The sequence below is a fragment of the Eucalyptus grandis genome, chromosome 2 (genome assembly GCF_016545825.1).
Source record: "Eucalyptus grandis isolate ANBG69807.140 chromosome 2, ASM1654582v1, whole genome shotgun sequence".
NCBI classification, from domain to species: domain Eukaryota; kingdom Viridiplantae; phylum Streptophyta; class Magnoliopsida; order Myrtales; family Myrtaceae; genus Eucalyptus; species Eucalyptus grandis.
Window position 1 is genome coordinate 49,494,632 of NC_052613.1, and position 27,203 is coordinate 49,521,834.

General features: G+C 39.3%; 4 protein-coding genes and 1 long non-coding RNA gene across 5 annotated transcripts; 2 read left to right on the forward strand and 3 right to left on the reverse strand.

Annotated features, from left to right (window-relative positions):
* Positions 1-1,901: 1,901 nt before the first annotated feature.
* Positions 1,902-3,438, reverse strand: LOC104433359 (cytosolic sulfotransferase 5). Its single transcript, XM_010046072.3, has one exon. It carries the CDS (start codon positions 3,313-3,315, stop codon positions 2,302-2,304), a length of 1,014 nt encoding a protein of 337 aa, XP_010044374.2. The 5' UTR covers positions 3,316-3,438; the 3' UTR covers positions 1,902-2,301.
* Positions 3,439-10,182: 6,744 nt separating this feature from the next.
* LOC104435585 (cytosolic sulfotransferase 12) lies at positions 10,183-11,182 on the reverse strand. Its single transcript, XM_010048308.3, has one exon. The coding sequence runs from the start codon at positions 11,180-11,182 to the stop codon at positions 10,190-10,192; it is 993 nt and encodes a 330-aa protein (XP_010046610.1). The 3' UTR covers positions 10,183-10,189.
* Positions 11,183-19,111: 7,929 nt separating this feature from the next.
* LOC120290770 lies at positions 19,112-21,262 on the reverse strand. The gene is made up of 3 exons (XM_039307177.1): positions 21,118-21,262; positions 19,279-19,863; positions 19,112-19,174 (listed from the first exon to the last, which is right to left on the reverse strand). The coding sequence occupies exons 1-3, from the start codon at positions 21,260-21,262 to the stop codon at positions 19,131-19,133; spliced, it is 774 nt and encodes a 257-aa protein (XP_039163111.1). The 3' UTR covers positions 19,112-19,130.
* Positions 21,263-23,215: 1,953 nt separating this feature from the next.
* LOC120290771 lies at positions 23,216-24,992 on the forward strand. The gene is made up of 4 exons (XM_039307179.1): positions 23,216-23,268; positions 24,035-24,547; positions 24,645-24,712; positions 24,956-24,992. Exons 1-3 carry the CDS (start codon positions 23,216-23,218, stop codon positions 24,691-24,693), a joined length of 615 nt encoding a protein of 204 aa, XP_039163113.1. The 3' UTR covers positions 24,694-24,712; positions 24,956-24,992.
* Positions 24,993-25,034: 42 nt separating this feature from the next.
* On the forward strand, positions 25,035-26,076 carry LOC120290358. Its single transcript, XR_005548278.1, has 5 exons — positions 25,035-25,098; positions 25,361-25,465; positions 25,606-25,631; positions 25,912-25,962; positions 26,045-26,076. It is a non-coding gene; the product is annotated as an uncharacterized LOC120290358 (long non-coding RNA).
* Positions 26,077-27,203: the final 1,127 nt, after the last annotated feature.

A 27,203-nucleotide genomic window follows, 5' to 3' on the forward strand; every position in this document is an offset into this window, starting at 1 on the left:
GCCGGTCGTTGGGCTCGGCTACGGCCAGCAACTAGTCATAGACGAGGTTCGGTGACCTCGTCGAAGCCTTGTTGTGGTTGGGTGAGGTTCAACCTCACCAGAGGCACGCAAGGCTCGCCAAAGAGTTGGCGACTAACTCGAGAAGGAAGAAGAGGGGAAGGAAAAAAGAAAAGAAAGAAAAAAGAAAAGAAAACTCTCATAAAATTATTAAAAAATTAAAAGAATTCTAAGTCACAAAAAAATTTGAGGATCGTATCAAATGAATTCTTGTTCTTTTTCTATTTCGAGAATATAAATTTTGTACAGCTACCAAATGCCTTCGAAGAATTTATGCATTGAAGAGACTTCACAAACTTAGTTTTTGAATGTTATTTATGTTGTCATTGGCGACGTGGCGGAAGTAGATCGTAACTTCGCAATAATATCAAGAGCTATAGAAATTGACAGAAATAAAATGAGGAACAATAAAAGCAAATAAGAAATTTACGTGATTCGGTCCGAATATCGGAATCTACATTCACCGGTGAGTCAGCAAATAATCCATTAATAAATTAGAGAATTACAATGTTACAAACGCTCACATACTAGACTGTTTCCTAGCCCCACTATATATATCCAATACCTACCATGTTTAACAACTCAATTCGATGGACCGAGCTCACGCATAGATCCATCAGAGCCCTCGCCTCTCTATCCCATGAGTTCTCACTTTTCTCTCTTCACAGCCCTTTTTCATCTTCAGACGTCCTCTCCTTTCGTAGGAGGAAGAGGAGCAAACAAGACAGAAATCGGGGCTCGTCAATGTGAGGCCGGTGCCCACAAAGGATGACAACAAAGAAGATCACATTCGACGCTGACCAATTTCTATGGGCATGCATGTTCTAGGAAGCACCAATACTTTCCGAAAGCCTTCGTGTCATGTTAGACACTTCGATACTTTTCGACACTCTTCGACACTCTTTGATATTCAGTCAACAGCTGTCAGAAAATCCAATACCTGGTCAACTCTCTAGATACATGAGTCTATAATTCTGACACGTGATTTTGATAGACATTGGGTCAATTTTTAAAAAATTTCATAAATGAGGGGTTAAAATGTAAATATGTAAAAACATAAAAATAAAAAATGGGGAAAAAAAGAAAACTCAGTCTTATATTCTCTTCGACTCTCACTTCCTGTGACACACAATTTAACCCCCCAAGTTTTGTTTCTCTTTTCTCTCGACACATTCTGATATGCGAGTCTAGAATGTGGATTGCTTGTTTTTTCCTCCAAGTTTTATGAATTATTGAAATGGAGTTAAATTTGTCAAATTGAAACAATAAATGATATTAATAAATGGTGGATCAATGTTTTTAGTCTAAATTCAATCTAGTCTCTTTTATTATTAATCATGTATATGTAAAAATATATTTAACATACAACATGTTTCAACATGTTGAAATTCTTCATTTGTTAAGAAATGATGTTTTGACGTGTCGTATTGTGTCGTACAACATGTCGCATGTCAGTGCTCATATGTGAGATGTGCAAGCATCAAAGTGGGAGAAGAAAAATGGACGGGAGAGTCATGTTCACATTTCAATGAAGATGGGCACCCATGCGTTTAATTAAGATGGGCACCCATGCGTTTAATTAAGATGTCCAACTTTCTTTTTTCTTCCATAATGCACGTTCCTTCATCTACTTTTCAAATAAGTAGACAAAAGTTTACTTGATCATTCTTGTGCGGCTATCTTCCTTTTGTGCGCGCATTAAAATTGCTCAGGGCCTGGTAAATAACGGGTTAAATTCTATATATAATTTAACAATTTATTTGATGAGTACTTTCTTCTTTATTATTAACTCTTTTTCTTTTCGGACTTGGAAACAAAAGAAGAACAAGAAGAAGAAATCTTTGTTTTTTAATCCAAACCACACATATCAGTTGTTTAGCAATTCGATCTACACAAGACCATACATCACAAAGCTTCACACGGCAAAAAGAAAAAGATGGAAAGCTGCTTTTTATTGGCCAACTAAGTGTTGGCCAAATAGCATCTGCAAAAGCCAATAGTACAACAAAGCTGGTGCCCAGAAACACAACCTTGAAGCGTCTCATTATTGATACGAAGCCACGATCGACACTGCCACTGAAAATCTTTGATCCTATAGCATAAGAATCACACTTTCATAAAGTGCGAACAAACGAGTCGTTTCCTTTTTTTTTCCTTTTTAACTTTTTGTGCCTTTTTTTCTCCACCATCAAACCAAACATCTTTAAAATTAACACAGCCCACGGAAATTATTGAACGAGTGAGTTATTTGTACTGAAAGTTCAACCCAGAATCACGCAACTTCTCTTCCATTACCTGGTCAATCTTGTCGGCCATCTCAGCACTCAGATAATTCACCCAGTCTCCGACCTTCCCTCTCCTGAAAAACCACTGGTTCTCTTGTCCAGTCCACAGCTTCCCGCTCTTATTCACCTCCAATGAGCTCAAATTGTCGAAGCTACACATCCTCATTATTCCCTCTACAGTGCCGTCTCTCAGTTCTTCATCGCTGAACGGACACCCCAAGAAATCAGCCAACCTACTCACATGAACACGCGGGTCCTCTTTCAACTCCTCGTACATCAAGAACAACACCTGCTCAGGCATCTCCAAGCTCGCCTTGTGGTAACCCATCACATGATCCCAATAAGGCCCGTAGGGGCTCAATCCTCGACAGAACTTGTCAAGGCACTTTGGGAGCGGAATCTGGCCCTTCTCTTCGGCCCTCCGCTTGTTGACGTAGTGCCACAGCGAGATGAACATGTCCTTAGGGTTCCTACACAGGTAAACCAGCTTGCACCTGGAGTCCCTCACCGACCCTGGAAGTGACGAATAGGGCAAGTGGGTGGCGAAGAGCCTCGGGGACTCGAAAGTAGTGAGATCGGGATTTTCTTGCTGGAGATACAGCTTGACCTCCAAGAAGGGCACAAGATCGTGGGGGTTTTGGGTTAGAAGAGGGTGGCGTTGTTTTGAGTCGGAGTCAGAGTACTTGGCACGGTTCAAGAGAGCAAAGAGGATGGCCTTTAGCCAGGTGGTGCCGGATTTCGGGTTGGTGACGAGGAGGATGTCAGAGGGTTGAGCTTGGAAGTGGTTTTGGCAAGAGAGGACACCGTTGAAGAGCCAAGTGGGGAACCAGAAGCCCTGGTACAAGCAGAAAGAGGTTGCGACCCAGCCTTCTTCAGAAGGGAGAGAGGACACCAAGTCTTTGCATGCTTGTGACAAGTGATCGTCTCGCCTGTATATTGGATCGGAAGGACGAGCAGGTTGAGAGACTTGCATGGTGGTGATGGTGGTGGTGTTGGTGGTGGTGTGGCGGAGGAGGAGATGGTGGGGGTGGAGAGTCGGAGTGAAGGATTATTCTTGCTAGCTAGCTATGGAGCTAGTTTAGGAAAGGGTTAGTGATGTTTGTTGGCCCAATATAGAGGCTTTTTAAAGGGAAAGATCGTTGCTGGGATAAGGACTGAAAAAAAGGCAAAAAAAAAAAAAAAGAATACTTTCATGAAGATGGTATTGGGCTTATCTAATTGTTTACATATTAAATGTTATCTACATCTTTCTATAAACAACTTTGCATTCAAACTTTTGACACTCCTGGCACTATTAATGCTTTCATATAACCAACGTGGTAGGTAAGAATTAAATAGTGCCAAGATTTAATTGATTTTTATAAAGTTATGTTTCAAAACATTTATCGGATGCTGGAATGTATTCCGCCCCCTTTATTTAAATTTTATTTAGATTTACTATTTCATCTTGTAGATCCATTTTGGAGATCAATATTTGTGTTCTCGATATTAATTAATCCAAACTAACAATAATACGAGATGCATTTTGTACATGCACCTAAATGAAATTCATTTAGGGGGCTTATTATTTCCTCTATCTCTAGTTGGAAAATCCAATCGAAATTTGACATCGCACAAACACATTTTTAGTTAATTTTGCTTGTGGGTTATGTCCATATTGTTAATCCCCAAATTAGAGGTCTTGCTGAGGCAAGGATGGAAATAAAATGTCTTTTTAGTTAGGTTTGCAATATCAAGTCGATAAATCATTTGGCGTGCATCTAATACATGTAAAGTGAAGACACCGTCAAAGGACAAGCATTAGGACCAGATGTTTTATTTTTTACTAGTTTATGCCTATTAGAATAAAGATATTCATATATATGCACATTATCTACTTTTTTGGCTATTCAAATAAAATTTTACGCGGTACTCTAATTACCATATCAGAACGAGGCATTACCGTCACCTGACTTATTGCATGCATCAGGCCTATAAAACCGAACGTGTATATGTAAATTTTATCTGATTCGTCTAATAAAATTTCCTCGCTTCGAGAACAAGATGGGAGAAGACCACTGAGTCATCAAGACTGGTTGGCTTGAAATGCCGATAAACCTGAGCGTCAAATCCTAACCTCCAAGCTAGATGACATGTAATGTACTCTCTCTGTCCTACACTTTCTTCATAATTTTCATTGATCAATTAAATCTGTATATCGAGTCAATATGTATAGTATGAAATATATATTATCGACTGACAAGGACTAAAAAAGCTCAAGTGGGTACGCACTCTTCCTCACCGACAAACGTAATAAAATATCTTTTAGTCATATTAATAAAGTGAATGTCATTTGGCGAGTCATACCGGGTAGCTAGAAGCAAATATGCATCTGGATCGCATGATTGAACCGTAGCACACCTTATGATCGAAACAGAACCGAGTATGGGCTTGGCCTACCCACGAAACGGTACGTCTATTGGAGAGGGTCGTCCTTAGGATAACATCTCTAAAAGTCTGGACTGATCCACTGGGTCTAGTTGGTGAAGTCTGAGAGCAAGACACAAATTTATAAATATCTGTTGGTTGGCTCTTTGTGGTCTTAGTCTTTGGTCCATTATGAGAATAGTAATCAGTTTTGAGCCACAAATTCTTGAAGAAATGAACTCCACAACAATTTATAATTATTTGTTAATTAGTTTTTTGTGATCCCAAACAAAGTGTTATTTTTACAATAGATTAAAGACTGTCACCTAATCATTTTTTTTTCTTTTTTCACATTATCTGTAAAACCACCAAGTGAAAAAAATCCAATATAACCAAAGTAGAATCCATTTGCAGATGAGTTTCTTTTCTGCATGAACCGTATCTTTGGACAAAATTCGTAATATGTGCCTAGTAAGAACTAATTGTGAAATTAGTAAATTTTGCGGGAATTTCTGTTTTTTACGATCAAGACATGAGAGATCTGGATCTTGGTTGTGTGCATAACAAGACTACTTATCAAGAAAAGAAAACTTTCTACTAGTTCTCTACTTCAATAAGGTACAAATGCAAAAAAGGTTTTGCTAGTATAACAATTTTTGGGCTATTGTAATAATATACTGTGAATCACAAATTTTTGAATAAGTGGACCCCACAATGATTTCTAATTATTTGTTATTTATATTTTTACAATTCAAAATAAATTGTTATTCTTGCAATAGATTAATGATAGTCCTATAAGCATTTCTCATGCGAAATTGTGCATGCAACACTTTGGAAGGTATCATCACGAATACTTGGTGTTTTTTTATTGACCGATTAGTAGAACTCTACTACGCAAAAACTTCCAGACTAATTCTAAACAAAGAATCAAGATTTCATGGTATAACTGTGTAAAGTTTACTTTTCTTTTACGACGCTTTCACATTTAACTAAGAACGAATATCGCAAAGCATAAAAGTATTGTATTTTACGATATTTTGTGACAAAAATTCATAATATTGTACTACAAATATATTTCACCTTAGAAAAACCCTAGTAGATTGCATGGCCAGGAGATGAATTCATTTTTTGTGTCCGAAATCTTGGAATTCATGAATTGATGAGCAAAGGTTGGTCTGTTCTTCGGCGTGTTCTCAATCTTCCAAAGGAAGATGGCGGACTTTTAACAGGAATGGGCAGGAAATAGAAAAGAGGAAATAATAATAGAACGGGGCTCAGCTTGGATTCTAGTCAAATTCGATTTTGGGCTTAAGCAGACTTAGAATTTGTGACGTCAGCTGAGCTTCGTATAGCGTAGGCGGGTCTGTGAAGAATTAGATTTTGCGACGTGAGCTTAGCCCATTAGAAATTGTTGTTCGGACTTGTAAAGTCCGAGTTTAATCCTGTACATTGCTTGGGCCCGAAAGCTCGGTCTACATTTTTATAAGTCCATATCAAGATAAGGATATTATAAGTGTCATGACTTTTGTATAGCACTAATTTAATCTATGAGATAAAAAATTAAACAAAACCTTATCATATATTGAGGAAGAAAATTTAAATGTTTCAATTATTACAATTTATGGATGAGGAAATTATCATTTACATTTGAGGATTTCATTTTCGTTTTATCTATTTACATTTTTTACCATAATGTAATTGCAATTCATGCTAAATAAAGTGACACGGCCCCGCTCTTGATGGAATTTGTAGAGAAAAGAGCTTGAATTTACAATTAAAGACTTGATCATTTGTTACGCAGTAAACAGTGGAGATTCATATTTTTTTTGGGAGGAGGGGACAATTAGCTTATAGTTGAAACCCAAACAAAGGCGATAAAATTTGCGATCTTATAAGTACAACACGACATGAGAATACGATTGGTGATGACTCTGTCATATCATAGTAACTTCCATAACAAGAGATGCTCAACTGGAAAATACAATAGGTTCCCTGAGTCGTGAATGATGACGAAAAATCATATGTCGCCTTTGGCAAGGTCAACGTCCAAACCCATAAGCTTTCTCCTTTTAGATTTGTTTCTTTTTGCATGGTTGCAAAGTGATACGTAAATAAGGCATAATTATATTAGTTGGCTGGTGACTGTCGGCTAAATAGTCGGATCAAATGGATTACTTCAAAGCTTTCTAGCGGTGGCCAAAGAACATTTCCAAATGTTGAGTCAGAATAACAACCATGATTGGCAAATAATGACACTAAAGATCTTTCGCGCAACATCATAAGAATGACTCTCTCAGCAGCCAACTGGGCATTGACCTTCTCAGCATGCTTACATCAATCAATTTGTTTATCATCAGTCGCACAGGCACTCGCACACCTGAGGCCTCAACCTAGAGCCATGCAGCTTCTCTTCATGAACATCATGCACAGCCATTTGTGATGCCTTTAACCAAGAAAATTATCAAAAAGTGTTAAACTTATTATATAGATGTCAAATTCAGTCATAATCTTTTTAATTTGAGTGATTTAGTCCTAAACCTTTTAACAATTTGTCAATTTTGGCTGGCAATAATTAACATTAACAATTTTTTAACATCTTTCAAATTATCTAAATATTGTCTTTTCTCTTTTTGTTTCTTGCTCGGCGACCGGTGGAGGGAAATAGGAAAAAGAGGAAAAGGAAAGAAAAGCAAAGGGAAAAAAAGAAAAAACTTCAGATAACTTGAAAAATGATCAAAATCGTTTACGTCATGGATCTCCAATCAAAATTTGATTAAAAAGACTATATTAACAAATCATAAAAAATTTTAAGACTAAATTAATTAAATTGAAAAATTTAGAACTAAATTAATATCTGTCAAATAAGTTTACGACTTTTTTTATTTATAACTATCCCGTTATTAATCACCAACTAAAGTTTCTCCAATTAGGGATGGAAAAATTATAAAATTACGATAAATTTATTTTAGATGTGCTATTTTACCTTTTAGCGACTTTTACCCCAGCAATCCCAGAAGACGAAAGTCTGTCTTTCCTTAATCCACGCCAATATGATGTCACACATACGAAGTTTTGACACGTGCCGAATTATCATGTTCTTATGCACACCAGAAAATCACTTCCACGACCCCTCTTTACCTAGTGCAGTGCCAGACCCGGCCCCATGATCGTGGCCTTGCCTTCTCATTTCTAATCATCACCATCGACGGCAACCTCCACCATGCCATCTTCGCCCCCAGTAGAGCTGGTCAGTGGGCGGGATGGTACTGTGCTGGATAGGTCTCACTCATTGTCCAAGCTCGCCTTTTAAGAGAAATATGTATAACTTTTCCGAGTTGAGTGAGTGGCCCTGGATCAAGACCCAACGGAGACAAGTTAAACTTTATAATTTGATGTCTTTGCCTCTGTCCACAGAAGTTTGTCTTTTGAGTACTTTTTGTGGACGCGGGTTAGTGGGCTGCTAGACACATGATTAGGTTTAGCCACTGGTCCAGGGGCACTCAACTCGAAAAAGGCATATACATACTTGTTTGGCCCGCTCACATAAGTTTGTCTTCGAGCACTTTTCATGCGTGTAGGCCAGTAAACTGTTAGACTCGTGATTAGATTTAGGATGCGAATAATAACCATTTTGATCAAAAATTGATTTCTGGAAGAGAAATATATTTTTATATTTCTATTTTTAGATAAGTTTCTAAGCAAAAGTAACTGTTTGATAATGATATAAAATTTTTACTCCAAAAATAAAAAATTTGTTTAATAACGACAAAAAATTTCTTCATTTCGGATGGAGGTGGACTGGCGGACGGCGGTGGACCAACGACCGGTGGCAACGGTGGTGGCGGCCAGCAATCGGCGAGACGGTGGTCGGCGATGATGAATGGAGGACACGATAAAAAGAATTTTTATTTCTCATTTCTATTTCAGAAATAGAGAAGTATAAAATTTTACTTCGATTTCTATTACAAACCTATTTTTGGAACAAAAATTTATTTCAGAAATAGAAAATGAAATAATTTTACCAAACGGATTTCTATTCTAGAAACAAGTCTGGAATAGAAAAATTGTTGAACAAAAATTACCGATTGTCATGCACCCTCTTAGTAACCAGTCTCAACCAATGCGCCCCCTCTACCCAAGGAGGCGCCTTCCTCCTTTATATCGGTGAGATCTTGACTCGATCTCAATGGTGATTGGTAATGATGATGAAATCAGAATTTGTACGGTAATTCTTAATCGACAATATGTTAGTGAATATACTTTGGCTTACCTTTCTATTAAAGTAATGCAGGATTTATCCATATTTAAATTATATTTTTAATAAACGGAAATTTTAACCTAAACAACTAAAACTGCTCTACAAGGTGTATATATAATGGTATAAAACCCGAAATTTTCACAAGAAAATATAATACAAAGAAAGAGATGATGAATACGCATAAGCTAATATTTAAGAGAATATAATGTTAAATGAATGTTCTCCCAAAGCTTATGACAAAGGAAATTTGAGTGTTTTTTTTTTCCTTTGTAAATATTCCGTCAAAAACTCTAAAGAAATTCTACTCGAAATAATTGTTCTAGTTGTTACTATTTTAGTCCATTCTAAACTAGAAGAAAGAGCGCTCATTCTATCTGTGCTATAGATGAATTACACAAAACCTTAGCATATATAGAGGAAGAAAATATAAAGGTTTCGATTTTTACAATTTATGGATGAGGAAACCGTTGTTTAGAGTTGAGGTTTTTATTTTCATCTTATCTATTTACATTTTTTTGCCCGTTAGATACGCTATTTTAATTGTAAATCATGCTAACTAAAGTGATACGGCCTCGCTTTTGATGGAATATTTTGGGAAAAGAGTTTGAAATTAAAATTAAAGATGTGATAACTCGTTATGTTGTTGATTCAAATTTTGTTTGGGAGGAGGGGACACTTCGCTTATAATTGAAATTTGAAATCCATACGAAGTTGATAATTTCGTAACAAGAGATACTCAATAAACTTTATACTCCTCCCGAATATACTATAGTTTCCTTTCCGTAAGTGGTGAATCACGATGAATGTCGAATCTAGAATGGATCGCGTATCGCAATTATGTTGGTCGGCTGATGGCTGTCGGTTAAATAGTTTGGATCAATTGGACTCCTTTAAGCTTTCCAGCCAACTAAACGTGGGGGCCAAAGAACATTTCCAAATGCGGAGTATGCCATAAAGAGAAAAATAATCACAACCTTGAAGCTTCTCAATAATGGTGAGGAAGTCACGATCGGCGAACGACACCAACATCTTTCACGTAATATCATGAGGACGAATCTTTCAGCAGCGAACTGGTCATTGACCTTCCCTGCATGCTTATATCAATCAATGTCTTTATTATCAAACACACGCACACGCGCACCGACCCAAAAAAAAAAAAAAACACGCACACGCGCACCCACACCTAAAGCTTCAACCCAGAGCCATGCAGCTTCTCCTCCCCAACGCGGTCAATCTTCTCGGCTATGTCTACGCTCAAGTAATTTACCCAATCTCCAACCTCGCCTCTCCTAAAGAACGCCTTGTTCTCTTCCCCTGACGCCAACTTGCCTCTCTTGTTCACCTCCAGCCCGCTCAAATTGTCAAAACTACAGAGCCTCAGTATTTCGTCCACCATCCCTTCTCTCAGCTCTTCTTGACTGAACGGACACTCCAGAAAACCGGCCAGCCTCCTCAGGTTAGCGTACGGGTCCTCCTTCATGTCCTCGTACTTCAGGAACAACACCTTCTCGGGTGTCTCCGAGCTCGCCTTGTGGTACCCCAGCACGTGGTCCCAGTAAGGCCCGAACAAGCTCACGCCTCGGCAGAACCTGTCGAGCGACTCCTGCAGCGAGTTCTCACCCCTTTCCTTGGGCCTCAGCTTGTTGGTGAAGTGCCAGAGCGAGACGCAGGTGTCTTTGGGGTTCCTGCATAAGTACACCAGCTTGCACTTGGAGTCCCTCACCGGCTGAGGGAGCGATTGATAAGGCAAGTGCGTAGCAAATAGCCTCGGGGGCGGGAGTGAGGCAAGGTCCGGAGTGTCCTGCTCGACGTAGAGCTTTAATTCCAGAAACGGCACCAGGTCGTGAGGGTTATGGTTCAACAGAGGGTGTTGTCCTTGCGAGCCCGAGCCCGAGTACTTGGTCCGGTTGAGGAGGGCGAAGAGGATGGCCTTGAGCCAGGTAGTGCCGGACTTCGGGGTGGTGACGAGGAGGATGTCGGTGTCTTGGGCTCGGAAGTGTCTCTGGCAAGCCAGGACACCCTTCAAGTGCCTTGGGCCGACCCAGAAGCCTTGGTATAGGTGGAGGGTGGTGCCAACCCAGCCTTGTTCGGACGGGAGAGAGGGAAGGAGATCTCTGCATTCTTGAGAGACGTCATCATCTTGCAAGTACTTTGGGAGGGATGGAGATTGAGCCATTGTTATGTGGTGGATTAGGTTTTCAAGCTTGCTCTTGATCTCAGGAAAAGAAGAAGGGTTGGTTTGAGACTTTTGTTGTGGTAGTATCTTTATATAGAATATCTTAAAGAGATAAATGACACAAATAGTCATTGAACTTAGACATAATGTGTAATGTAATTCATGAACTTCTAATTTATTCAATATGATTCATTAATTTTTTTATTCATTAAATATAATTTTTAGACTTTTGGTACACATTCAATTTATTTCCCGAATTATATGGAAATGTTCAATATTATCTTTCATTTGATTCAAGTTCAAGAACAATATTGAATATTTCCATAAAGTGTAGGGGTTGCATTAATTATGTATTAAAAGTTTATGGACCCACATTAAACAAATTAAAATTTCATGAATCATATTACATATTGGGATAAAGTTTAGGGCCGCATTGATATATTAAACATTTAGAGACCACATTATATATTAAGCCAAAGTTCAGATTTCATTTATGTCATTTTCTCCATATGAAAAAGAAGGGGATTTGATGAGCTGCCCACTTTTCGTGCCCTTCAGAGTGCATTGCATAAAGATGGCCAAAAGAAGAGATAAAAAAATTCAGTTTTGTACCTCTATATATATTGCTTTTGTGTTTTTTTAGATAGAGGTATGAAAAATAGTCAAGAGTCTCTTTCCTTCTTTTTACGAACTTGCCACTTTATAGTCATGACCCAAGAAGCGCGGACACGCGACACGACACGTTGACACATCATTTCTTAAAAATAGAAAATTTTGACACGTTGGGACACGATGTATATTAAATAAATTTTTTAATTTTAATTAATTTAATCCTAATTTAATTAAAAAAGAATACAATAAATTTTTTTTCAACATTTTACTTTTATTTTTCAAAATAATTTTTTATTTCATTTAATTATCGATTAAATAAAAAGTCCAAAGTCCCCAGGGTCCCCACCCCACCCCAGCTCCCTTTTTTCCCTCGTCTTTTCCCCGCCCCAAAACTTTCACTTTTCTTTCCCTCCCCCCCACCACCTGTCACATCCCCCTTTTTTCCCATGTCTCTTTTCTCCCCACCCCCAAATTTTTTTCACTTTTCTTTCCCTGCCCTGCCACCTGACACTTCCCCCTTTTTTCCCCGTCTCTTTCCCCCGCCCCCAATTTTTTTTTTTTTCACTTTTCTTCCCCGCCACCTGACACTTCCCCTCCCTCCAACATACCAAATCCCTTTTTTATTCTTTTAGTTTCCTTCTCAAAATCCTAGCAGTGCCCTTCTTCTCCTCCTCCTCCTCCTCGCCTCAGTCCTCATCGCAATCGTTCATCGCCTTGCCTCCAATCCTTCCTCCCTCGCAGCTGCAGCCTCGTCACCAATCCATCACACCATCACAGAGTGATGGCCCTCGCCTTAGTCTCTGCTCTTTCTCTCACTATTGCTCGCTCCCTCGTCTCTGCTCCCTCGCCCTCGCCTCCACCCTCCATTGTCTTTGGAACACGCGTGTTGAAATGTGTCGACAAAAATTGACCATGTGTCGGCAAATCCGACACGCGGTCAATGTGAGTTGAGCGTGTCGAGCGTGTTGACATGTCAACACGCTCTGACACGCGTCAGACACAACACAGAAGCATGTATAATGTGTTTGTGCTTCATAGGTCATGACTGCCATGTGATCAAGGCAGGCCTCACCAATAAAAAATCTGGTAACAATCGAGAGGCTGTAAACCAGCACGAGCAATTGATGGGCCAAGGCCTCTCGATTGCAGAGGTGGCACACCAATTCCGGAAAGTCTAACAACCTTGTAAGTTGTAGTTGTAGAATCTAGTTGGCAGGACGTAACCCGATATTGAGAGTTCCAACCTACAAGCTTAAACAATTAGCTGTAGGAATCTAGATTATTCAGTTTAAATTAATATCAGTAGACGTCGATAAATAATTAGCTATAGGAACATGGCTTATTCTATTGAAATCAGACTAAGATAAACGTTGATGATTGAATTAAACCTTACTTTCGTCCAACCAAGACAATTGAACTCTCTTTTAAGGGCACCTTGATATGAACTTTTTTCCAATTGATAATTATATATTGACGAGCTTATTTTAAGAAGTTGTTTGAGTGGTTAAATGCTTGATTTGAACTTATGTAAATTCCAAGTCAAAGTCACGTCTCTCACTAAAATTAATCCTCAACAACCACTTGGACTTATTTGTTGAGGTAGGGCCTTATATGAGCAATCTGATTGGATGGACTGAATTCTATCCATTATTGGGATCGGATGAGCTAGGTTCACATATCCTTGTTTTATAAAATAAAAGGATATTGACAATCTCGAGATGAAGTATGTCCATAAGCACTTATCATTGACTTGTTCTAGTTAAAATGCATATATGTGATTTGTAATAGGTGCTCAAAATAAAAACTAATAAATGATATTGTTGACACAAAAAAATAACAAACTTTTGATAATTTATTTATTTATTTGGTATGCAACTTTTGGTAATTTATTGACAAGTGATAAAATAAATCAATGATAGCAAATTTTGGTCAAAATAAAAATCAATGAAGGACATCGATAAATTCAGTAGTGAAGTCATTGACAGTAGACATCATAAGTTATCAGCAAAAGCCTTCACCGATTGACAAGATTATTGACTCCTTTATGTTACTGTGAAGGTAGTGGAGTCGATGTAACCATCAAGATAGTGGGGTTTGGCCGTCAAGTAATGGAGTTGATAATTTCATATGCAACCTTCAAGGAAATTGATATAGGAGCTTTATATTCCATCAATCAAGTTGTAAATTCAACACAAACCTTGTCAATTAATCTAGCTCAATCCTTGCGTTTGGAAGTAAGTTATAGCAAGAGCCTTCACCGGTTGACAAGATTGTTGACTCCTATGTGTTACTGTGAAGGTAGTGGAGTCGATGTAACCGTCAAGATAGTGGGGTCAATAATTTCAGATGCAACTTTCAAGGAAATTGATATAGGAGCTTTAGATTCCATCGATCAGGTTGTAAATTCAACAAAAACCTTGTCAATTAATCCAGCTCAATCCTTGCATTTGGAAGTAAAATATCGATTTCAATTTAATTTGTTTGGATGGGTTCAAGTTGAAGATGTTGATTTTGCAAAGAAATTGTTGATTTAGTGGATGAGTTATCAATTTCCTGGTTGCCGATCCACGACTTAGTGGTCAATTTACAAGACTTGTTGTCAATTTCGAGACTCTCGATTGACTACCTAATGAATGGAGGCTATTCTTTGGATTCCTATTGCCGTTTGATGACTTTCGACGGTGACTGTTCGGCTTCCAAGACTGAACGAATTTAGAGGGTCTTATCATATTTCAATGCATACTATGCTAGCTAAATGCATTTAGTCCTAATTATAGTCTTTAAATTCACAGCTTTGAGAAAGCAAAGGGATATTCGGTCTCGATCTCCTCAAAATTGGTTTCCCTTAGGCTCCTCGGGTCTTTCTTCTCTCTCCGGATCATGAGAGTTCAAACCAGAGAAGGACCCCTAGCAAAATGCTCGACGTTGCTTCTCCCTCCTCTTCTTCTTCTTGAACATCCTCATTGACCATCAATCTTCGCCAATCCTACTAGGAATCCAAGAAGCCACAAGCCAGGCCGAATAAGATCCGACTCGCCCGCGGAATCCCTTGCCTGACCCCGATCCTAAGCACGAAGCCCCTCCCCCACCCACACACACAACTCCTCCGATTACGTGCCCTAGCCCAAGCTCAATCCCAACTACGTCGCCTCTCCTCCTCCATCCCTGGCAAGGCCCCTGAGCTCTGATCTCCAACAGCGCCTCCTCCTTCATGCCCGCGGAGTTGAATCCCTACATCGCTCCTGCTCTTGCTCTCCAATAATCTGTTAAGAGTAAGTGTACCAATTCGGCGATGTGTTGCCTTCTATGGGTTCTTCGGATTCGATATTGAGGAGACCGTGGATTGCTTTTTGGTTCTTTTGTTTGTTTACTGATTTGTGAATCTCATGAATATGTGCCTATACGATGGATTCGATGATGGACGTGGTTGGGAGATAGGGAAAGAGTAATTTCTATCAATGGGGAGTATGAATCACATCTCAACATAAAAGTATCATTCTCTCACTTGATATCACAAATAAATCAAATGTTCAGTATTGTTTTAAAATTTTTGACATGCTTGCTGAAAACTAAAAGGGGAGTCATCATTTGAGTGTGTAGTGCTGTGACATGGTATTAACACCCCATGGAAATTGGGATAAGTACACTATTAGTGTCATAAGTTGTGTACGGCACTTACTTTGGTGTCAAAAGTTTATGTCGGATCACTTAAGTGCCAAAAAGTTTGAAAAACGATCATTTAGTGCAAACTCCGATATGGTTGGCCAGAAATCCGATGTGACACTTTTTTTATTAATTTTTGAAGCTGATGTGGCTCGTCGGAGAGTACAGTTAGCGTCCTAACACCAAAATGATGCCGTTTGGTGTCTCCCCAATTCAAAACTAAATCTTTGGCCGGTAGCCATCCTCGACGGCCCCGTGCTCGGGGGCTGCGGCTCTGACCCCGACCCCGACCCTGACCCCGACGATGGCCACTTGGCGGCCACGGCTCCGACCCCGACCCCAACCCCAATCCTGACCCCGACGATGGCCACTTGGCGGCCGTGGCTCCGACCCCAACCCCGACCCTGACCCCAACAATGGCCACTCGGCGGTTGCGGCTTCGACCTCAACCCCAACCCCGACGATGGCCACTCGGCGGCCACATGGCTTTGACCCGACCTTGACCCCAACCCCAACCCCAACCCCAACCCCGACAATGGCCACTTGGCGGCCGCGGCTCCGACCCTAACCCCGACCCCGACCTTGACCCCAACCCCGATGACGGCCACTTAGCCAAGTTGAAGGCCGTGATCCGGCTAGTGCTTGGGAGGCCGCCAACAAGTGCGCCGCCATTAATGTCTCCCTCTCCATCTCCGATCTCCCTGATGAGTGCTTGGCTTGTGTCTTCCAGTACCTAGGCTTCGGTGATCGGGGCTGGTGCTCCCTCGTGTGCCATCGAGGGCATTTGAACAGCGCCGAGCAACGGTGGCCGAGTGAGTGACGACAGCGGAGGCCGAGTGAGCTAGGTCCGAAAAACCCTAATTTCAATCCCCAAATTAAAAAAAAAAAAATCCTCAAATGAGTTAAACGGTGTCATTTTGTAAGGCCATCCACATAAGATGGCAAAACGACGTTGTTTTAAAGCAATCATAACTTTTTTAACAAAAAAATATAAAAGCCACGTAATTAACCTGGCTGGAATCTCTTACTAGTGGCACCAAATTAATCATTTTTTCTTCGATTTGGCATTTAAGTGATCCGATGGAAACTTTTGGCACCAAAGTGAGTGCCATACACAACTTATGGCACTGATAGTATACTTATCCCGAATATTGGCTACCAAACGAATCTACAAGAATCTAGACTAATGTTGCAGTTGTTGTCACTTTGTAGAGTAATGTTATAAAAATTTAAATGAATTCTTGTCCTTTTTATTTATTTTATTTATCATCTTCAAGAAAGGATGTCGGTATTGAAGTACCTTACGATCATAACTCAGAATAATCTAAACTAATCTTATTGGGTCAGCAACTCTATTAGACACTGGTCGATCATCTTTTTCAACTAACGTTGCCATCTCATTGAGGAACGTTTAAAAATGCTGAAGTTTGGAGGCATTACTCTCTCTAGGGCATTAATGATCGAGTATTTTCAGTCGTGACGTGGCAGGGAGAGGCATATTGCATGAGAAGATTCATTGCTGGGTCCATTATTGCTCTCGAATAATGTTAGCAATCCGTGCACGCTTTATTCAACTCCTTTCTCTTCTGACATGTACAGGCTTTAACTTGAAAGTTGCGACCAATCCGCGTATGTTTACGTTAGTTGGACTGCGCGAACTTGTAGGTTCGTGCTTATTATGGCAAAAATAATTAGTGGGATGTTTCAGGGCATGAGAGGGAGGACATGAGGAGCTACAGTGTGCATGAACTCTTGCTAGGTTTGGCGGACGGTGATTTAGGTGCGCATGACAAAATTTCTATTTTAAAAATTGATTTACGATCAAAAATTGATTTTTCAATTTCTATTCCCTAGACAAGTTTCCGAGCAAAAATCCCGTTTGATAACAACTCAAAAATTCTATTTCTAGAACAGAAATTTATTTGATAACATAATAAAATTTCTATTTTTAGAAATAGAAATTGATTAGATAACAACATAGGAAATTCTAAAATACAAAATAATAGTCCAATAATACTAATACATTACAACAAGGTGTTTCAATAGTGCATATATATTTCTAAAACTAAAAAAAATTAACTTCTTTAACATTGGCATCATGCGCAAGAAACGTTGTATAGCATAAAACATTTTGCAAATTTTTTTTTTCTAGACTTTTCAAAAATAAAAGAACCTAATAAGTCGGCTTGCATGCGAAATTAGTGAAAATTGAGATGGAAGGCAAGACAAATCTTGCTTGCTCTTTGCTTCAAAGACAAGTCAATCGAATCATATGAACTTTATAGAAAAACTGTCGCGACCTATATTTTCAGGGGCAATCCTAGAAGTCTAGGTTAATGGATTACTAAGTCCGAAGACTTGGCGCGGACCCTCCCAAGTCCTACCAATCGCGACTTGATAGAAATTAATTCATTTAAACATGCAATTTCAATTTGGAGTCGCCACTAACCAATTGGGGTGGTTGAAACCCAAGTAAAGTATGGGAGAATACTTTACTATTGCGAACAGAGATTCAATAGGTCGGGGGACATGATTACGCTAGATTAATCTAACGCCCTTTCGGTACCTTTTATTTTAATTTCAAAAATATTTTGCAGGCAATGTTGATTAATTTAAACCTAAGTTACTAACATGCAAATGGTGGTCATGCGGGTGCGCAATCAATAAAATAACATTCAAATAAAAATGTTAATAAAAATGCATGCCCTAAACATAATTTCTAAACGACAAGACACCTAAATTTTCTTTCTTTTTTTTTATTTAAAAAAATGTTAATTATATGCAATCTTAATCTAAATTTAATATGCATGGATTTACTTTAATGACATGCGAGATGCAATTCATATGATATGACTTAAACTTATCACTATATGTATGCAATCTAATTTATATAATCCTAAATATGCATATGCTACATGATATGAGATGAATGACGTGGTAATTCTATATGCATACTCTTTTTATGATTTTTTAATGATTTTTTTATTACACATATGCAACCTACACTAACAATGATGACATGAAATATGATCGATTATAAACTAATTTATTAACTAACCAAGGAAATGATATGACGTGGCCATATGACCTAAAATATATAACATGAATAAGCATGCAATCTATCCTAAAGCATGAAATGAGTTTATTCTATTTTTTTGTATTTTTCATGAAACTCAAAATTAAAGAAATGTAACGATTAAATATGCAATTTAAATTAATTAAATGACATAATTCTAATGACGAGCAATTTCTAACTAAATGAACTTAGCAATAATTACTAGATGATGAAAATTTCATAAACCTAATCCTACATGTCGATTTATTAAACCTACATGCTTTGATGCAAGATTTTGATTTTTGATTTTTGATTTTTTTTAGTGTTTTAGTGTTTTTCCAAAACAAGTAATTATTGGACTAAACATTAAATCTAAACAATCAAGATATTCAATAAATAAATGATTAAAATAATCGAAAAAAATAACCCGTTGTCTCACAGGTCAAATTAATGATTATTTTAAACCTAATTATCACGACAAAGAGTTCAAAATAATTAAAAATCTAATCCGAAATCTTACGGATCAAATTAATAATTACATTGATTTAACAACCAAAATACCATCAAAATGCCGAAACTTAATATAATTAAAAAATTGATCCGATGTCTCTGATCAAATTAATAATTACAATAAGTTCGGACAAAATCCTTACGTATAATGCCTACAAAATGCACAAATATTAATATTGACAAATCATATTCTAACTTAAACAATAATAACAAAATTTAAAATGAATAAATAATAAAATAAAGAAAAACAAACTACCTAATTTGCTTTTCTCTTTTTCTTTTATTTTTGTTTTTCTTTTTCCTTTGTTTCCAAAAGAAAAGCTCGGCAGCTCGTGCGGCTGGTCACCGGGAACTCCGGCGAAGGCGGACCGGCAGGAACGGGGCGGCACCCGAGCAGCAGGGACAACCGGCGGAACAGGGGTGTCGCAATCAGAGGTTGCGGAGGTGCGGAGCTCCGGCGAGATCTGGCAATTCGGAGGGGGGTGCCGCTGGTGCTCGAGCAAATCTGGGCAGAGGATCTGAGCGGATCGGACTCCAGTGGAGGCGCTGCAGGTGTCGGGGCAGAGCAGCAAGGGCAGGCGGGACCGGCTTCTCTGGCGTTGGTGGTGGAGTCCGGCAGCTTGATCGGCGTCTGGAGGGGTGATGGAGTGGCGAGGGCTGGCGTCGGCCTCCTGGGTCGCAAACAGCAGCGACTTCGCGGGCCGGCGCGGGCTTTCAGATGCGATGGCGCTCGGAGAAGGGACTTCGATCGCTGGTCTTCGGGTTGAGGTGGACCAGCAGCGAAACAAGGAAATCCGGCGTCGCGGGGGCTGTAGGCGGTCACCGATCTGCTGGTGACGAGCTGCGGTGGTACTTCAGAGACGGCAAGCGGGCGGTCGAAGGCGTGGTGGTCGCTCGGGTCGTCGTGCCGTTCGGCGGCGTCAGTGCAACACGGGCCGCCGGATCAGAGGGCTTTCCATCGGGTTCCGGTATTGAACTCGAGCATCGCCGGATTGAAACAGAAATGGAGCCGGCAAGAGGAGGGCCGAGACGGAACCAGCAGAGGGAAGAGGGTGATGAACAGTAAATGTCCAATCACCTTCTTTCCCTTCTGCTCCCTTTTTCACTTTTCTCCCTTTCTGCCTTTTTAACTTTTCTCCCTTTCTCTTCTCTTTCTCTCTGCAGAAGCGAAAGCTTCTCTTGACTTTTCCTTTTTTGTGTTTTCTTTTTCCTTCCACGAAAAATGAAGAGAAGCCCCCCTATTTATAAAGCGGAAACTCGAATTTGTTTCGCCGGTGGAGATTTTCGCTCAACCTCCCGCCGGTGGAGATTTTTGCTCAACCTCTCAACAACAAAGTGGCTCCAAAATCCCACAGTTGAGTTTTTGAATTTTGAAATGAAAATATATTTTCAACAACAAAGATTTTCAAAAACTGAATTTTATTTAATTTATTATTTTCTTAAAAAAAATATTAGGTGTCAACAAAAACTAATAAATATTCCACATGCGATTGCTTTGGCATGAAGCTAAGACAATGATATGTCATTTTGAAAGGTTACTTCTCCATGGACTTCGGAGGGTTTGGTCATACGAGACCAGATTGTCACTTCAGGATTTTAGCGAGTTCCAATCAAAACAAGGCATAGCCGCGCCGAGGGGTGCTTCAAGCGGTATAACAAAAAAAAAAAATTTGCGAGTCGAGTCTTCTGAAAAACCATCTCTACAATGACAAACAAGCATGAGAGGCCTCTTGCATTTTCGTCTACTATTGGAAAAGCTCCCCTCAATGACATATTAAAGATGTACGCAGAAAATGCGAGAATCTCGCTCGTTTTCTGGGGCGTACAAGAAGCGACTCTCGATCCAATAAATAATAAACGTATAAATCTACTACCAAAACGGCCCCATTCAACTATAAGGTATATACAATTGAGATTTCATCTCTGATGCATCTCATCGGTATGTTGAGTTCCCTTTCTTTCTGGCAAAGTCCTCGAATGTAAACATACCTTGGGATCTAACTCGTAATCATCTTCATCGTGACAAAAATTGGCTTCGTCCTTGCAATAAGCTTTGCTGATAATCTCAAGCTCCACATTCAGGTATCTAGAGTACTCGTTGATACCCTGATACAGACTCTGATAACCCTTGAATGCAAGGATCTTTTCAGGCACATCATCGGTGACACTATCAATGCCTTGCCGTGCAGAAATGACCTGTCCAGGGTCTGATCAAGCACCGTGATTCCAATGGTCTCCATGTCTGCAACAATGGCTACTGCAGCATCCAATTCTCCAAGGTTAAGACACAGTGAGATGATTTCGTCATATAGAGCACTGCAAAAGAAGAGGGAAATCATTTTTTGTAAGGTGGATATTACAGCCTCTTTTGCTCCTTCAAGTATCTAAGCATCCATTATAGTTCCCCATACTTGGCAGGATTTCGTCATGCTAGTCTGACAGCAGAAAAGCACATTTCGAATTATTTCCTACTTAAGAAGCACATAACGTGTTAGTATTTAACATGTTCACGTATTTTCCTTTGACCATATGTATCGAGGTACTTTCTGCTCCCCTCAATAACATAGAGATGGTAAATGTGTAAAGAAAAATCACCTACTCTTTTCATGCTAGTTACTCTTGACCCTAAAATCACACGAATTTGAAGAGAGTATCCCACATGTCAAGTAGCCAAAATTTCAAATAAGGCCATGAAACCCACACACGATTGATTTAAGAAATCCATTTCAATAAACTTTCAAGAGATTTATGATGCTGAATGCGTTGGTACTCCATGAATATGATATACCCTACTCTACATCAAAAGGAGCAATGGGACCAGAAATAATTTCTGTTTCTATTTCAGAAACTGAGAAACTAAAAATTTCAGCTTTTGATTTCTCCGATTTCTCTATTTCTGGAATAGAAATCTGTTTTAGAAATAGAGAAATCAAATTACGTTACTAAACAGATTTCTATTCCAAACCTGTTCGGGGAACAGAGAAACAGAAAAATCGAGAAATGGAAATTTTATCATGCGCGTCCTTAGATTCAAGGTTTACTTTTTGTTTCATCCTCTTTGGTGCAAAATGAGAGAGGATGAGAAAACTATAGTTGATTCCATTAACATGTTACACAAGCTTTTACCGTAAGCCTTTATTGACTAAGATTGCTTGCAAAAAATTTCTCAGATAAAGAAAAAAAAGTATTGAAAAGGCGTTAGATTTATATAGTGTAATCAAGTTCTCATATCCATGAAGTTTTTGATTCATAGGAGTAAAATATTCTCCTACATGTTACTTAGGTATTCTATCAATCCATAATAGATTAGTCAATTAATTTGCATGTTAAAGATCATTTAATTGAAACCCCAAAGTTGTGATTGGTGTGAGTTTAGAGAGTTCATGTTAAGTGTTTGCTTAGTAATCCATTAACTTTCTCTTGATGATTCATTTATGAAAATGTCAAGATAATCAATTAAAGTAAAATGATTTATTTTTACTACCAAACTCTAACCATGATTTACACTTCAAATATTATTGCAAGACAATTTTACATGAATGAGCTTCTCTTTCTAGATGAATCAATGTTAAGAATTAAGCAAATCGAGTATATCTGCAATTTTCGACTAAAAAATTGTGTCACCGATAGTAGAATTTGGCCACATCGTTATTTCATGGGCGAAAGTGCTTTACTGCGTATTACCAATTTTTCACTGCTAAAATTCCCTTGCAGATTTTGATTTGATATTTCAGGTTTCATTTGGAAATATAGGCACTCGTAATTCAATTTCTGCAACTATTTATACATAATTAATGAAGCAAATGAGCAAATATACAATTAAACATAACATACATAATGTGGCATAAGCATAAAATAATCCATGCAGTTAATAAAAAAGCTGAAATTCAAGTATTCAGCTATACATCACATAGAGCATCGGAAGAAATATAAAATATACAGGGGGACCAACCTCCTCAATGATTAGAAAAAAAGAAGAAGAAGAGGAAAACTCAAGATCTTATTATAATATAAAGGTGTTCCAACCTTTTCAATGATCAACCCGAAAAACCCAAAATGCAGATCAGCATATAAAGGGCGGATCATCAATTATGGCGACATCCTTGAGATTGAGCAAATCCTTTGGGCCATGAAATCTAGGGCCCACAGGGATCAATTATGGCGAGAAAATACCACTCTTAGACTCGTGAACAATGGGGAAAGGACAGGAAGGGCTCATGACTTATCCCTTTCAAGATCACTTCAAGTATCTTTTTTCTGCTGAAAAGATTGTAGTAGTCGCGAAATTCCTGAGAAGCCTATCTTCCGGAACATCCTGGATGAGAACACCCTTCATTTTATAAATCTCCTTCCCTCGAGAATGGGTGTTTGAACTTTAACCTTTTACTTTAAACATAGGAATGCGCTTTTAACTCCACTTGTCCACCCAAAATCATTTTCTTAATAAGCACAAACTAACATATCTTGGGTTGTTTTATAAGAGTTTTTCTGATATAAATTATATTAATTGATATTGTAATTTACTATTTTACAATATTGATCTAAGATGAGACAAAATATTTATTAATTAGTAAAATATGGAGTTGACTAGTATGGGTCAAGTTAAGCTAACCCGTAATGAGAAGGTTTGACTAGAAACTCTATAAATGGTATTTAAGTATTTCCTAACCCTAATTAGGGGTGAGCGTGGTTCGGGTAGATCAGGAACCGGAACCGAACCGGAGGAGGTTCCGGTTCGGTTCCGGTTCTATGGGGACCGGTTCCGGTTCCCGGTTCTCTTTCCAGAACCGGAACCTGAGGAACCGGAACCGGCGGCAAAGTTAAAAAAATAAAAACCCTAATTCCTTCCACGCGATTCCCCCCCCCTCCCCCGCCCTTCTATTCAACTTTCCCCCTTTCCTTTCTTTTTCTCTCTCTCTTTTCTCCACTTTTTCCTCCTCACGTCACTTCCTGCCCCCACTTTTTCTTTTCTCTCTCTCTCTCTCTCTCTTCTCTTTCCCCCTCTCTCGGCCGAACCCCCACCTCTTCTTCTTCTTCTTCCTTCCTCTCGCCGGTTGCTGCTTCACCCACCACCACACCGCCGCCCCACGCCCTACTCACCACCACCTCTTGGCCACCGAACCCCCACCACCCACTGCTCGTCCAACAAGCCGTCTCACTGTTGAGCCCGACGAGCTGTCTTGCCGTCCGCGCCACCGTGAGGCACCGCCGCCGTCCCTAAGCCACCATCACCACCTCTTGCTGCCGCTTGCTAAGCCGTTCGGGCCATCGTTGCTCCGAACCGTCACCACCTCCACCCGAACTGAGTTCTTCCCCCCTTGGCCGTGGGTTGAGTCGCGGCTGCCGCCGTCTTCGGTGCGCCGTTCATGCCGCCGTTGGTGCTGTGAGACTCGTGCCCTCGTCGCCGTCGCGCCACCGTCGCCGCGTGCTCGCCGTCGCCAGATCAAGAAGAAGCTGGTGAAGAAGATGAGGCAGAACAGGCCCATCCCTCACTGGATTCGCATGCGGACCGACAACACCATCAGGTTCATATCCAATTCCTTCACGTTTTGTCCAAAAAAAGCTGTCTTCTTATTTTATTTTATTTTTTGTGGCCTAATTTTTGTCGCCGAAATCGTTCAGGTACAACGCGAAGCGCAGGCACTGGCGCCGCACCAAGCTAGGGTTCTGAGGTGTTTTCATGGGAGGAGGTGCTTTTGTCCTCATATGTTGTTTCTTATACTTTTAAATTATTTGACGTTCATGGTGACAATATTAGATATATCACTTTTGATTTTTAGAAATATTACTATTGGGATTTTGAGGAAGCCGTATCATATGAAATTCATTATCACAGTTGTCTGACTTTTGCTCTAAATCTATGTCTAGGTGTTGTGTGAGTTAGTATTTTCTTGCTTGAAATTATTTTGACTGGCTTAAATGCTGGTCTCTAGGGGGTGCTTTGAAGCCAATGGATATCGAGCCGCTGGGTTCATGTCACATGCGCGTGGTTTTGCCCTGAAGTTGGCTTTCGAATCATGAGAAAATGGAACCAGCCACTGGAGTACTTAGAATTCCTCCAACTTCTTTTTTGAAGGTAATCCGTACTTATTTAGATTTACAGTTTTGAAGATTGTTGTTTCTTTGATGTGGTGGATTGTACTTATTGTGGGAATGATAAAAGCATTTAGCAATAGAGGAGAACCTGATTTCATAATAGCTTTATAGCAGCTTACTGTTCAGTTGAGTATTTGAGTTTGATGTTGATTTTGTTTGTTGTCTACTGCTTAGTTTATTTGCCATTAACTTCTAGATGCTCAGTGCTTCTTTTCAAATGCTTTTCTTTGCTTGTGGTGCAGAGTTGTGTAATATGTAAGCAGACTCATGGTTCCTGCACTCAATGCAGCAGATGTCCTACTTATTTTCAAGTTATGTGTGCTGCAAGAGCAGGACACAGCATGGAAGTAAGTCCTTATATAGATATATAATATTTTCATGAATTTTATCAGAACTAACATTGGTAGAATTTCTTGAGCTGGATTTTTTAATCTATTCGACGCTCGCTCTTGCTTTCTTTCTATTTTCTTTGGCGTTGGATTTCAAGGAAGGATATGTTAGATAGATACTCATGTAAGTTTACACCGATTCTATATCTTTGTTTTCAGTTACACTTTGCCTGGAGAAGAGCGGGAGTCAAATAACAAAGAAGTTGATATATTGCGCCGATCATAGGTTAGATTGGTTCCCCTTGTCTACATGTTTTAATTCTCTGCTTCAATCTCATGTCCAGAGCTGTTTTGTTAAGTCTATTGCCTAGAAGATTTAACAACTATGATCCATTGACTAAAAACTATATGGTGCATGCTGCCTTGTCCTGGAAAAATATGATTTTACTTGGATGATTATGCAGAAGGTTCGACAGCCAAGAGGTTGATTATAACTATGTCATGGTCATTAACAAGTACGTTTGCTCCTCCAATTTTTATCATCGCATTTTGCTTGATGTGTCTTTCATAATGGCTAATATTAAATTACTGTTTCAGAGGACAGAAAAGCATCGAATATGTTTCGGTAAACTGTATACATGGATGGGGACCCTTTGCTCCAAGAAATATTCAGGAAGGAGAAATGGTACCTTCTCCTGAAAACTACCTCATTATTTGCATGTTATGCTTTAGTTGGACGGAAATGCTGTATTTGTCATTGTACTTTTCATTTATTCTTGGAAATGGAGGACATGATAAAAAGAGACAAGTACGGCGATTTATATTCTCAAATGTTTTTCGTTTTTTTTCATTACCATAAAGAGTGGAGTTTAGGAAGTGTGTTTCTTCATGATTTTCCCTCCCAAAGCTTTGTCTCTTTGGCTCATCAGGTTCATTGATTAGCATTGAAATCATGATCTGCATTATCTGTCAGTTTGTCTTCTAAACATGCTGAGACATTGTGCAGCTCTTCAAGATCAGTGAAGAACTTGTAATCGATGCCACAAATAAAGGGAATATAGCTTGGCTAATTAATCATTCGGTAAGTTCCAATAGAAGCATTTTTTTTAAAACTAAAAATGAAAAAAAAGAACCCGTTGGAACTGTTGGAACTGGAACCGACCCGGAACCTGTGACAGGGTAGGTTCCAGGTTCTTGATTCTCATGGGTAGGTTCCGGGTTCCCAAAAATGAAGAACCCTGTACCCGAGGGTAGGTTCCAGGTTCCAAGCGGAACTCAGAAGGAGGGAACCGGGAACCGCTCACCCCTAACCCTAATACATAAAATTCTCACAAAAAAAAAAACGTTTATTAAATGTTAAGAGTGAGGGAAGATCTCATTTAGCCAATATTACAGAGGACAATAGAGGAGAATCGCTTGCGTTTGGATCATTACTTTTCTGCTTTCACATTAAGAACGATGGATTCTAAAACGGTGCATTAATCTTTCTATTTGATTATATGTGCTTTTGTTCTAAAAATGGATATCATGGATTGCGTTTTTGTGACTAACGTGTGACATTGAATGTATAGTTTTTGAACATGAACCTTTTTTGCCCTTTTTTTGTGATTTTTTGTACAACAAAAATCAATTTTGATTAAATTAAATGGAAAGAGCTCATCGAGACGAGTGGGTGGCCCATTGAAGGAGGCCACATGTGCCCCCACGCGCCCTCACATGTAGGTGAAGTTGGTATGTGCAATGTGTGGGCTAACAT

Excerpts from the sequence above, each read along its gene's own strand:
- LOC120290771 (XM_039307179.1), top strand. The coding sequence starts at position 23,216 with ATGGGGAAAGGACAGGAAGGGCTCATGACTTATCCCTTTCAAGATCAC. Across the intron at positions 23,269-24,034 it reads CCCTTTCAAGATCACTTCAA|GAACCCCCACCTCTTCTTCT; the intron begins GTATCTTTTTTC and ends CCTCTCTCGGCC. Across the intron at positions 24,548-24,644 it reads CGGACCGACAACACCATCAG|GTACAACGCGAAGCGCAGGC; the intron begins GTTCATATCCAA and ends GAAATCGTTCAG.
- LOC104435585 (XM_010048308.3), bottom strand. The coding sequence starts at position 11,182 with ATGGCTCAATCTCCATCCCTCCCAAAGTACTTGCAAGATGATGACGTC.
- LOC120290770 (XM_039307177.1), bottom strand. The coding sequence starts at position 21,262 with ATGGAGACCATTGGAATCACGGTGCTTGATCAGACCCTGGACAGGTCA. Across the intron at positions 19,864-21,117 it reads CTGTATCAGGGTATCAACGA|CTCGTCACCAGCAGATCGGT; the intron begins GTACTCTAGATA and ends GTACCACCGCAG. Across the intron at positions 19,175-19,278 it reads AAAAGAGAAAAGCAAATTAG|GCATTATACGTAAGGATTTT; the intron begins GTAGTTTGTTTT and ends TGCATTTTGTAG.
- LOC104433359 (XM_010046072.3), bottom strand. The coding sequence starts at position 3,315 with ATGCAAGTCTCTCAACCTGCTCGTCCTTCCGATCCAATATACAGGCGA.